We start from the raw sequence: 11,724 nt of genomic DNA on the forward strand, positions 1-11,724 counted from the left end.
GACTGGCAACTGTATAAAACAGATGTCCTTTTTTTTACTGGGGCAACTTGTTTTACTTGCAAAGTTACAATAAATGCACAAATACACATAAACTTTCTGACTATTCTTGAAAGATTGTGTCCAGCAGCTGTCTGTTGTTAACCCGTTAAGCTCTGATTGGTCAGGACTGGTCTTTGCTAACATTGATAAACCTTCACCAATGAACCTTTCTGTACTGTGGCCTTCATGATGGAGACAGCAAGGTGTTTCCTGGGGTAGGAGATGAGGCTCTTTTGAAGGCAGTTCATCCTAGAAGACTTTTCTAATGTTTTTCGTTTTGTAAATATTTTCAGGTTTTCCCTTTTTGTTCTGCTGGTTGTTCCATCATGTGGTTTTCCTGCCAAAGGTGATCTTTCATTCCCTTTTGCTGACACATCAACATAGAGGTTGTGTTGATCTTCTTTATAACTTGTGCTCTTTCTGCTTTCAGGCTCCAAATCCACAGATCATGGCAGTGGTGACCAAAAAGCAGCAACTAACTTTGCTTCCCACAGAGGAGCTCAGATGAGCCGCTCTGCTCCTGTGCATTACAGCTCTCATTCAAGCGGCGTCTCTCAGCCAGTTCCAGTGTTTGTGCAGAATCCTGGTGTCCCTCAGTTTGTTCCCATGGTTCCATCAGGCAGCAGCTTGAGCTCTGCTGTTGCAGGATACCCTGTGGCTGTTCAGACAGGATCTACTGTTCCTGTGTTTTCCGGTGTTCCTGCAGCAGGAGTCTCTGAGGCAGTTCAGGTCCCTGTGCAGGCTCCTGGTTTCTCCCAGTTTGTTCAGACGGGCCCAGCAATGGTTGGCTCTGCTTCCCCTGTGTTTGTGCTGCATGAAGGAGCTGGTTCCACACAGCCTGGACCTGCTCAAGCTGCTCTGCCAGGTGACTCCTCTAAAAAGCTGCTGTGAATGTTGTTCTCCATGAATCCTCCCCTTTCTGACGAGTGTCTTGTTTGTCCAGAAACCCAGTGGGCTGTTGCTCCTCCATCTTTCTCTGAGCAAGCAGCAGCAGCAGCTGATGCCCAGGCTGTGGGCTCCAGTGACTTCCTGCCACCAGTCCCTGCCCCTCCAGCTGGCCCTGTCCTCCAGTCCGGAGAGACTTCCAATATTGTGAAGGAAGCTGAACTTGGCAACTACCAGCAGCAGACGGAAGAGTTTGGTTACCCGGCTGAGGCGGCGCAGCCTGGAGCTGCTTTCACCAGCGTGCTTGTTCCAGGCCAAGGACTTGGTGGCTTCTGGGGTTCTCCTTATCCTGGCTTTGACTACAGGCTCCTGTATGGTCTGTACCCTCCTGGCACCTACACCACCTTCAGCCAGAACCATGAGAAGGGCAAAGACTACTACCAATCCATCCACTACTTGAAGGAGCATGTTTCTGAAGACCAAGGTCCTCAACAGCAGCAGCTTCAGCAGAAGGTCTTCCATGGTCATCCCCAGAGATCTTGAGGCTCATCAACATGGTGGACATCATGAGCACATTCAGACTTATTTAGAACTTGGATGCTTAATTTTGGTTGACCTAATAAAAACAGATCTGGAAACTTGGCTTTACCTGTGTCTGTGGGTTTTTTTTATTTTTTTTTTTTATTATATAAACTGGCTTCAAACATGGAATGACTTCCAGACTAAAATGTATTGCCGTGTTTTGTTGCTCCTAAAAGTGGCGCTACAAAGAGGAGACAAGGGAAGTTGCCTTCAGTCATGCTGTTGGCAAAATGAAATTCTGTTTTTGTAAAAGACAAATGCCATTTTGAAAATGGAAGATTCCTGTGCAACAGTCTAAATGTGCCTGTAATGTTGGCCTTAAGTCTGCTAATAAAGCTTGGAACTATACTGCATAAAGGAGTGCTGGCAGACATGGCTTACCAGTTTATAAAAAAAATTGGTTAAATTAGAACCTGTGTTCCTTAGGAGGGGTCCTCTCCTGAAAAGGTAGAGCTCAGATAACAGTGGACCTCCACTGTGGCAAATATCTACCATTTAGCCATCCAAGAACTTTCAGAAGTTGTCCTGGTTGGGTATTGTGACTAGTGATGCTACTTCTGCCTGAAATGTGTAGAACCACCAAATGGACTGTTCTAGAAACAGAACCTAAGGTGATTTTCTTTCCATTTCCAAGCTCTGTGCTCTTGGGTGTCTCGAAGCGATTTTGGGCCTAACATGGTGTCTGCTGCCTTGATGTGAATGTTCTCCACTTGACATCTGAAATACCAGTAAGTGGAAGTTCAACTACTGTAGGATTGCTTGGGTTGAGAAACCTTACCCTTTCAAAAATCCACTCTGCTAGACGGATCTGACCTGAAGGTCTTGTTTTTGTGGTCATGTGACTTGACGTGCTTCAAACAGCACTAGGAAAACTTCTGGTTAATTTGCTCAAGAACGTCCAAGCAGTATGTTTTTGGCTTAGTTGCTATGGACTGCTCTAAAAGTATTTTGCATTTTATCACTTGAATAAATGGAATGAAAATTTAGTTGGAGCAACTGGTGCTTGAAATCATGTTTTCTTTGATTCTGACAAGCGCGTAAATACTTGCTCTTCTTCTGGGTGAAAAGCGACTAAGAAGCGTAAAGTTGCGCAGCGCCACCTTGTGTACAGGAGTATTTCTGTTTACATTAAGCGCCATCTAATGTCAGGGAATGAAATTGCATATTCGCTCGGCTTGTCAGCGAAAATCGCCTGGGTGTGAACACAAAAAATGTGGCTAATAACGCCCGGCGAATATTCGTCCCGGTGTGTACGGGCCTTAAGCAGACAAATCGGATATTAACCCAGTAAATGCGAGTCGTACGTCAGTGACGTCAACTCAGGTGACCACCAACTGAGATCACATGACTTAGTAAAGAGCTTTTGTGCGCTGATTTTACTGTCAGCTGTTACTCGTCAGCCACAACGCTGAAGTTGGCTTCCGATTCACAGCTTCCGATTCGCAAAGGCACTAAAGGAACATTCCGCTGCATTTTTCGCATTAAGATAACCTAAAACCGGGTCCTGTTCAAAAACCGCTGGACCTGGACTGCTCAAACCAGGATTAAATTATGCATTAGATATTAAAGAACACAAACACAGTTTCTGATTTTTGAAAACTTCCTCTGATTTGTGAAAAGATGAAATAGATTGATTTTTATCGCATTTTACGCCCAGAGTCCACCTTAGACTAGGTCCTGTTCAAAAACCACTGGACCTGGACTTCTTAAACGTGGGTTAAATTATGCATTAGATAGTAAAGAACACCTGTTCAACAGGACCCGGTCTGAAGTGGACTCAGCTGCATGACACAATCGCTAGAAGCGTTCCCCTGTGCTAGCTAGCTCAGCTATGCTAATAGCGGATTTTTCTGGCTCATTTCATGACTTGTTCTTGTTGTATGGATTAACAAAGTCGATTTTTACGACAATGTCAGGGTCGGTCTCTTGTCAAACCTGGGAGGGAGTAATATACCCCGTGAAATTAGCATAAAAAGGGCCCCAGAAACCCACAGTAATCATCACTGGCCTGAGTCAGTCTGACCGTTCATTCAAAAAATAAAAAATTCAAATAAATAAAACAAACAAAAAAAAAAACACGTTTTCCGTCTTGATTTATTCTTTAGACAGCATTAATGCCACAGTGAGAAATTATCAATAAGTGCGATTGATAATGCATGGATGTATTATCATGTATTGTTGAAAAAGGAGGCACTATATTCCTGGGACTGGGACATCTACATCCGCTTCAGGACTCTGATCAGATGTTACCTTCAGCGTGAGGCTTCGGACCGTAGTCGGAAACCGCTGTTATGATCTCCAGTCCGGTCGGGACTTTAATGGTAACAGATTTAGCGGGACACCGTTGCTTTAGAACAGGCCGTTTAGCCGTTTATTTCTTTGGTCAGATCAACTCTTACAGCACAACGTCTCCGAACTCCTTCTCATTCAAACTGAAAACATGCAGCCAAAAAGCCCCTCCCCTTTTGCTCTCCCGCGCGTCTTCCCCTCTCGTGCGCCTGCGCCCCAAGGCGACGCCCCCTTCCGTCGCTGCGTCATCTCCCTGACAACCGCAGTCACACCAAAGAAACATAGCAACGGGTGGGGACAAGCTAAGCTGCTAACACTACCCCCACTCTGGATGACAGTTACTCTAACTGCACTCCAGCACTCACAGAAAGAATAAACAGGTTTCTCTAAACTTAAACCCATCATAAGAGGTCAGATAACATAACAACAAACACCATAAACAGCCTGACATGACTTTTTTTTTTTTTTTTTTTAGCTTTTTTTTTTTTTTCTATATAGCTCGTAATAGCTCTTTCTTCAGGAAAGAATCCATTCTCCAAACATGTTTGGCGCTCTCCGCGCCCGCTGTGGTCTTCCAGCTGAGGCCAGCATAGTTTCACAGGGGGTCTGAGCGTCTTCTGAATCTGTTAAAGTTCCCTCCACGCACTCTTCTGTGTCAGACGATTCATTCCACAGGGTCAGCGGCCCGTAGTCCTCGCCCAAAGATTGGTGCTTTTGTTTCCTCTGTGTGCAGTTCTCCTGTGTCCGTGAGACCCAGCTGCCGTCAAGTGGAACTCTGGAGTGATATAGCTTGAGCTTGTCGTGGTGCACTATTTTTGCCTTCGACCTTGGTCCCTTTTTAATGCGGTACACCAGATCGTCCAAATGATCAACAACAAAGTAGGGACCTTCGTAAGATGGCAGGAACTTGCGCACCTTGTTCTTGACACGTTTAGTTCCCTTTAGAAGGTACCAAACTGCGTCACCGATCTTGTACTGCACTTGACAGATGTTCTTGTCATACTGCCGTTTGGCGCGCTCCACAGCCCTTCCCAAGACGCTTCGTGCTAGCTGGTGGGACAGCTCCAGTCGTTGTCTGAGCCGCTGTACGTACTCTGGGGCAGTGTCCACTGTCAGATTCTCGGGAGGAAGTCCAACGACCAGGTCCATGGGTTCTGTAATCTCGCGGCCAAAGAGCATCATGTTTGGTGTCAGGCCCGTAGAGCTGTGCTTTGTGGCTCTGTAAGGCATGAGGGCATAGGGAATCATTATGTCCCAGTCCCAGTGACATCTTTCGGCTGTGGCAGCAAGGGTTTTCTGTAGTGTGGCATTAAATCGTTCCACTTGACCGTCAGATTGGGGCCTAAAGGGTGTGGTCCTGGTTTTGTTAATGCCCAACAGCTCACACATCCCCTGGAAAACCGCAGACTCAAAATTGGCGCCCTGGTCGCTGTGTAATTCGTAAGGTGCTCCATATCTGCAGACCCACTCAGAAACAATCTTTTCTGCTACAGTTGTGGCTTGTTCATTCGGCACCGGGTATGCTTCCACCCACTTGCTGAAGTAGTCTTGCACAACCAGGATGTATCTGTTATGCCGATCGGTCTCATTTAGAGGCCCCATCACGTCAACAGCGATCCGTTCCATTGGGGCACCAACTCGCACGGAACCCATTGGAGCCTGAGGTGTCTTTTTAGGTCGAGCTCTACAAGCACAAGAAGCACATGTTTGGCAAAACAATGTGACATCATCACGCATGTTGTACCAGTAGTACCTGGTCTTGAGGCGGCTCAAAGTTCGCTCAGCTCCAAAATGACCACCGATGGGTCCTTCATGCAGGTGCTGCATCACAGTGTGGCGATACATCTTGGGGAGTAATGTCTGTGCAAATAACATCTTTCCATCCTTACAGTAAAACTTTCTCATCAACACTCCGTTCTTGAAAAACAATCTCTTCCATTGTGCCCAATATGCCTTTGTAGCTGGGCTTAAACTGGCTATTTCCACCCAAGGGGGACGGTCATCTCCTTGCTGTCTAAAAGCAAATACTGGTGCCATGTCTGAGTCTGCTTTCTGGGCTGCTTGAAGCTCCTCGTTTGTCCAACCACTGAACACAGGCACAGGGGCTGAGGTGGTGTCATCTACCCCCACTAGGGTGTGCTGTGGGTCTACTGCAGCATCGCTCCCGTCATGCTGATCGATCATCGCCACCCCCACTGGACGAACAACACTAATTGTGGTCTCAGCAACAATATCGTCAAATTCACACTGTACCTGCTTGTCTTGTGATGTGTTGCTGTCGGTGCTGGGGTCAGGGAGTTTGCAAGCACACACCTCACGACATGGCCTTCTGGAGAGTGCATCTGCATTCTGATGAACCTTCCCTGGCCGGTGAAGTACTTGAAAGTCGTACTCTGCCAGCTTCTCCAACCACCTGGCCAGCTGCCCCTCCGGTTCTTTTAAACGGGTCAGCCACCGTAGGCTACTGTGATCTGTTCGCAGAACAAACGACCGTCCAAGAAGGTACTGTCTGAAATGGGAGGTAAACTCGACCACCGCCAGAAGTTCTCTCCTGGTTGTGCAGTAATTTTGCTCTGTTGTTGTTAACCGCCGGCTTCCATAAGCCAGCACTCTCTCTTCACCTCCCTGCACTTGGGACAACACTGCACCAACTCCCCAGTCGCTGGCGTCAGTGTCAAGAAGCAGTTCCCCGCTGTCAAGAGGGTAGCCCAAAATCGGTGCAGAAGTAAGTCGCTCCTTCAGTTCTTCAAAAGCCTCTTGGCATTCAGTCGTCCAGTCGAAACGTGCATACTTTTTAGTTAGCTCATGAAGCGGCCTTGCAATGGTAGCAAAGTCGGCAACAAAACGTCTATAATAGGACGCCAACCCCACAAACTGTCGCACTTCAGAAATATTCTTGGGGATGGGCCAGTCTTTGACCTTTTGGATCTTTTGTGGATCGGTGGAGATACCTTGAGCTGACACGACGTGCCCCAGGTAAGCCACTTGCTCCTGAAAGAGACGGCACTTAGACGGTTTCAGTTTAAGATTGGCCTGTCTAAGTCTGGTAAACACCTGCTCCAACCGCTCCATCATCTGATTGCTGTTGCATCCAAGGACTATGATGTCGTCAAGATACACCAGACAAGCCTCCCACTGCAACCCAGCTAGTACACGGTCCATGAGCCGTTGGAAGGTGGCAGGGGCATTGCATAGTCCAAACGGCATCACATTCCATTCGAACAGTCCCTTCCTGGTGCAAAATGCTGCAGCTTTACGAGCTCTAGGTGTCATTTCCACCTGCCAGTAGCCTGAAGTCAGGTCCAGTGTGCTGAAGTACTTGGCGTTGGATAAGGTGTCAAGGGTGTCTTGTATGCGTGGCAGGGGATAGGCATCCTTGATGGTTCTGTCATTTAATGGCCTGTAATCCACACAGAGTCGTGGGCTCTGATCCTTTTTCTTCACCATGACTATAGGTGCTGCCCAGCTGCTGTTACTGTGCCGAGCTAACCCTGCTTCGAGGCTCTGCTGCACCTGCTGGTCGGCAGCCTCCTGCTTCTCTCTGCTCATGCGGCGGGGTTGTTGTTTTATTGCTGACCCGGGCGTCGTCAAGATGTCATGCTGAACGACATTAGTCCGGCCGAGGTCAGTGGGGCCTGCAGAGAAAACGTCACTGTAAGAGCGTAACAGCCCTGCTAGTCTGTAGCAACTTCCTTCCGGCAGATTAGCACAACTTTCTTCATACAGGTCTGTGAGATGTTGAGGCACGGAGAAAGAGAACGAGTTACCAGGGTCATGGGAAGGTTGATCTTTGGGTCGTGAGAGCTCCACTTTCCCCACCACTTGGGCTGGCTGAAGAACACCAGCCACGACTCCTTTCTTCAAGGTGACAGGAGATGTGCTCGGGTTGAAGACTCTAATGGGGATGCACAAAGACTGCGAAGGCTGAACAACTGAGCGTGCCACCATCACATGATGTTTTGAGACAAACGCTTTTGCAGGACTCAGCATCAAGTCTTCAGAAGTAGCAAAGCCGGCCTGAGAGGTACCTGGCACGATGTATTCACACCCTGCCTCCAACACAGTGGTGCGTGCTACTCTCACTAGATGAGTTGCAGGTAGTGGGTCTGGCTTAAACGGGGGCACCTTTTCACCAAACAGAGTGATCTCTTTACTGCCATAGTCTAAGCATGCTTGTGTCTGTAGTAAAAAAGGATGCCCCAAAATAACTTCAGTACTCTCAGTTGTGTCAGCGATGATAAAGTTAACTGAAATGACTCTGCGACCGACATTGACAGGAAGGTCAACCTCACCCAGAACCGCTAGGCCCTCTGGTCCGATGCCCTGGAGTGTATGCACCGTAGATGGTGAGATTGGGGGCTGGATGCCGTTAGGAATTAAATGAAAGAGGTGAAGGGGTAACACATTTCTTCTGGCACCAGAGTCCAACAGAGCACACATCCGTACACCATGTATCATTATCTGAACACACATTTCCTCCTCTGGGCTTTTGGCGTAGATTACCACAGTGTTGTTTCCATTTGTGGAGGGAAGCGGATTAGCTTTGCGGAGGCCTGGCGTGGGCCAGCGAGGGGAGGGGCAGTGTTTCTGGAAATGCCCTACCCCCGAGCAGTTGTGACAGATCAGTTCATCCTCCCTGGTTTTCTTACGTCTACTTTCGGCTGGCTGCCTTCTCACAGACCGCCCTGCTTGCCCCGAAGGAGTGGGAACGACCTTTTGTGCCTTTCCGTCTTCCTGGTTGCTGGTATATTCACGGAGCGGGGCTGCTCTGGCCCCATGAATGGTTGCACCCCTTGCACCAACGCCTGATCTCATCAGTTGGGTGACAGCTCGAGCCGCACTTCTCGTGGTTTCAAAACGGTGAGCCTTCTGATATGCCTCAGCCAGCGTTTTGGGTTGATCTTCTAGCAACTTTTGAATAATGTCTGTATCGGTTAAGGCGTTAGTGAATATCTCGACGCCTATGCGCTCCTGTTCACTCTCAGTGCAATCACCATAGACTATTGCTACCTTTTCATAAATGTCATCCCTGAGAGTGTGCAAAGCTTCACCTGGTCTTCTGACTCGCTGTCGTAGCTCAATGCCGATGGCTGCAGCATGTTCAGAACTTGGACCATAGGCAGCCTCAATTTCCTCCACAATTCGTTGGAAACTCCACGAAGCTGACCTTGGGTTCTTGTGAATAATAGCTCCAGCAGCCCCGAGCAGGCAGAATCTAAGCTGAACAACTTTGGTTTTCTCAGTCCAATGGTTCGCTTCTGCACAACTTTCAAAGTGATACAGAAAATCTCTCCACGATCGTGATCCATCAAAGCGATCTGGCTGCAGTATTGGAATTCTCTCGTTCTGCAGAAACTGCCCCACCCCCTCGCCCTGCAGAGCAGCATCATGTCCAACAGCAGGTGATTGAAAGCTTTGGGGGGGTGACTGGAATTTCACATGGGCGTTCTGATGCAGTTCTGCCCCATCATCTGATGGCCCAGTTAGATATTTGGGTGACCAGTAAATGTTGTATGGGCCCAATTTATTTTCCTGGGTGGTGAAAGGTGGCAAACCAGGTGGTGGGGGTCTGGTGGAAACCGGGGAATTGTTTCCAGCATGACAGTCATTAGGTGGAGAGATGTGGAGATTTGCAAGCCAACAGGCGGCGGTGGGGGTGGATGGATCAGCAAATGGTGACTTTACAGGGGTGGACATCCTGGGCTCGTAATTGCACTTTTGAGGACGAAAACCCGCCATGCACTCACCAGCTGCGTGGTGTTGTTCATTGGTGGGTGTTATAAAGGGGTTGGTGGAAATTGGGGGCGTTGGGTAGAGCTCCTCCGCCACCACGTGCTGTTTAATCGGGGAGAAGGCCCGCTCACCCTCGGCTGACGTTAGTTCCATACACGTGACACAGCGATTAGTCTCTCCCTCGTACACGTCTTTTAAATCATTTACATTCCTCTGAGGGCGGTACTCTTCCGCTATCTCCGATAGAAAAGGGTTCGTGCTCACGTTTGTGGCTGCATTTCTTGTGCGTGGCCTAGCTCCGACCGTGGCAGCATTTGCTCCGCGCGCCGTCATTTTGAGCTCTCAGGCGCCTTGCACGTCACGTCGTTCAAGCCTTCTTCTTTGGGTCAGCCCTGGTCAACAACGGTGTATCCCGGAACGAGCCCCCAGTGTTACCTTCAGCGTGAGGCTTCGGACCGTAGTCGGAAACCGCTGTTATGATCTCCAGTCCGGTCGGGACTTTAATGGTAACAGATTTAGCGGGACACCGTTGCTTTAGAACAGGCCGTTTAGCCGTTTATTTCTTTGGTCAGATCAACTCTTACAGCACAACGTCTCCGAACTCCTTCTCATTCAAACTGAAAACATGCAGCCAAAAAGCCCCTCCCCTTTTGCTCTCCCGCGCGTCTTCCCCTCTCGTGCGCCTGCGCCCCAAGGCGACGCCCCCTTCCGTCGCTGCGTCATCTCCCTGACAACCGCAGTCACACCAAAGAAACATAGCAACGGGTGGGGACAAGCTAAGCTGCTAACACAGAGAGCACAGGACAAGATGAGCGGTTTAAACTTTTATCGTGTTTTCTTCAGTTTTACAGAGCTCACAGCCTTGCCACATGTTGCAGGCCTGTTTCCCACCCTACTTCTGTTTTTCGCAGGACCCCGCTCGTCCACATACATGCCTGAATAGAATATACTAAACGGAGAGTAATTTATAACAGTGCCTGAACAGAATATAGTTAACAGTGCGGACTTTAAGCATGTTAAGTATTTATTTTGTAAATATTAAATATGCGATTTTATTTTCAAATGTAAAGAACATTCTTTTTAAATAAAATGTATTGTTATTATATACTTGATAATACATGTATATTGAGCTCTCAAGCAGAAGTACAATCAGGTCATTGGTCAGCCAGACATTCCCAAGATATCAGTCTTTCTTTCTGTCTCTGTCTGTCTTTTTTTCTGTATTTCTTTATGTTTTTAATCACGAATGAATGAATTATTGCAAATTCTAAATCTACTTATTTTGCAATCGCCAGAATGGATACTCTGAGGTACTGTCAGCTGTACAGACCCTGGTGTCTGCACTTCAGCAAAACTTACAGCAGAGCCAAGCTGCAGAGAGAGTGAACCAGAGACCTGGTCCAGTAGTACAGAGACAGATGGCTACTCCTCAGCATAGCCAGACACCACACCAAAGTGATCAGGGACAGAGTCAGAGTCTGTTAGCACAGCAACGGACCTCATCTGTACAGCAGGAAATGAGCAGGTTCTTTTATAATTGAAAGTTCTCTGTCCCAAGTGTTTTAGTGTATTTTAAGTTAGAGTCCCAAATTGAAGTTTCTGTATTTGCAGTTACATTCACAATTATTAAAAATGTTGACATATGTGAAAACAGAAATATAATCATGAAGTGCTCATTATTATGTGGTTTCTTCTGTCTCAGGTCTTTTCCAGCTCTCTTCCAGAGGCAACATGTGACTGGAAAAAGGCGATTTCCAAGTGCATCCAAAATATGCAAAATGTCCATGTTAACAAAAGAGTTTTCATGCAACTTCTGCTTGCTCAACACAAATCTAGAGTACACCCCCTCTCCTTCAGAGGAATTAAAACTTTTTCAGGCTGGATTAGGTAAACGAAGCATCAGTCTATCGGAGAACCTAAGTCATTCTGAGGTACGTCTATGGTACAACCATGTTACAAACCTCAGATTTAGGTGGTTAATAGTAACATATACTAGCTGTCATAGTTGTGCTTGAATTAGACTTTTGCATAAAGTAAATTTGAATCACTGAATTTCTGATTAATCTAATGCTGAAGGGGGTTGTTTCTATTGAACTTGTAATAAGTGTATCTTGTCCTGTCAAACTTCTAAAAAAAAACTTTAATGTAACACAACAACTTTGAAGATGGACAAAGATGTCTTTGTCAAATGATTGA

General features: G+C 47.3%; 1 protein-coding gene across 1 annotated transcript; it reads left to right on the top strand.

Annotated features, from left to right (window-relative positions):
* Window positions 1-205: 205 nt before the first annotated feature.
* Window positions 206-1,567, top strand: LOC111948798. The gene is made up of 4 exons (XM_023963526.1): window positions 206-254; window positions 333-385; window positions 470-904; window positions 983-1,567. The coding sequence occupies exons 1-4, from the start codon at window positions 226-228 to the stop codon at window positions 1,465-1,467; spliced, it is 1,002 nt and encodes a 333-aa protein (XP_023819294.1). The 5' UTR covers window positions 206-225; the 3' UTR covers window positions 1,468-1,567.
* Window positions 1,568-11,724: the final 10,157 nt, after the last annotated feature.

Source organism: Oryzias latipes, chromosome 15 (genome assembly GCF_002234675.1).
Source record: "Oryzias latipes chromosome 15, ASM223467v1".
Lineage (NCBI taxonomy): Eukaryota > Metazoa > Chordata > Actinopteri > Beloniformes > Adrianichthyidae > Oryzias > Oryzias latipes.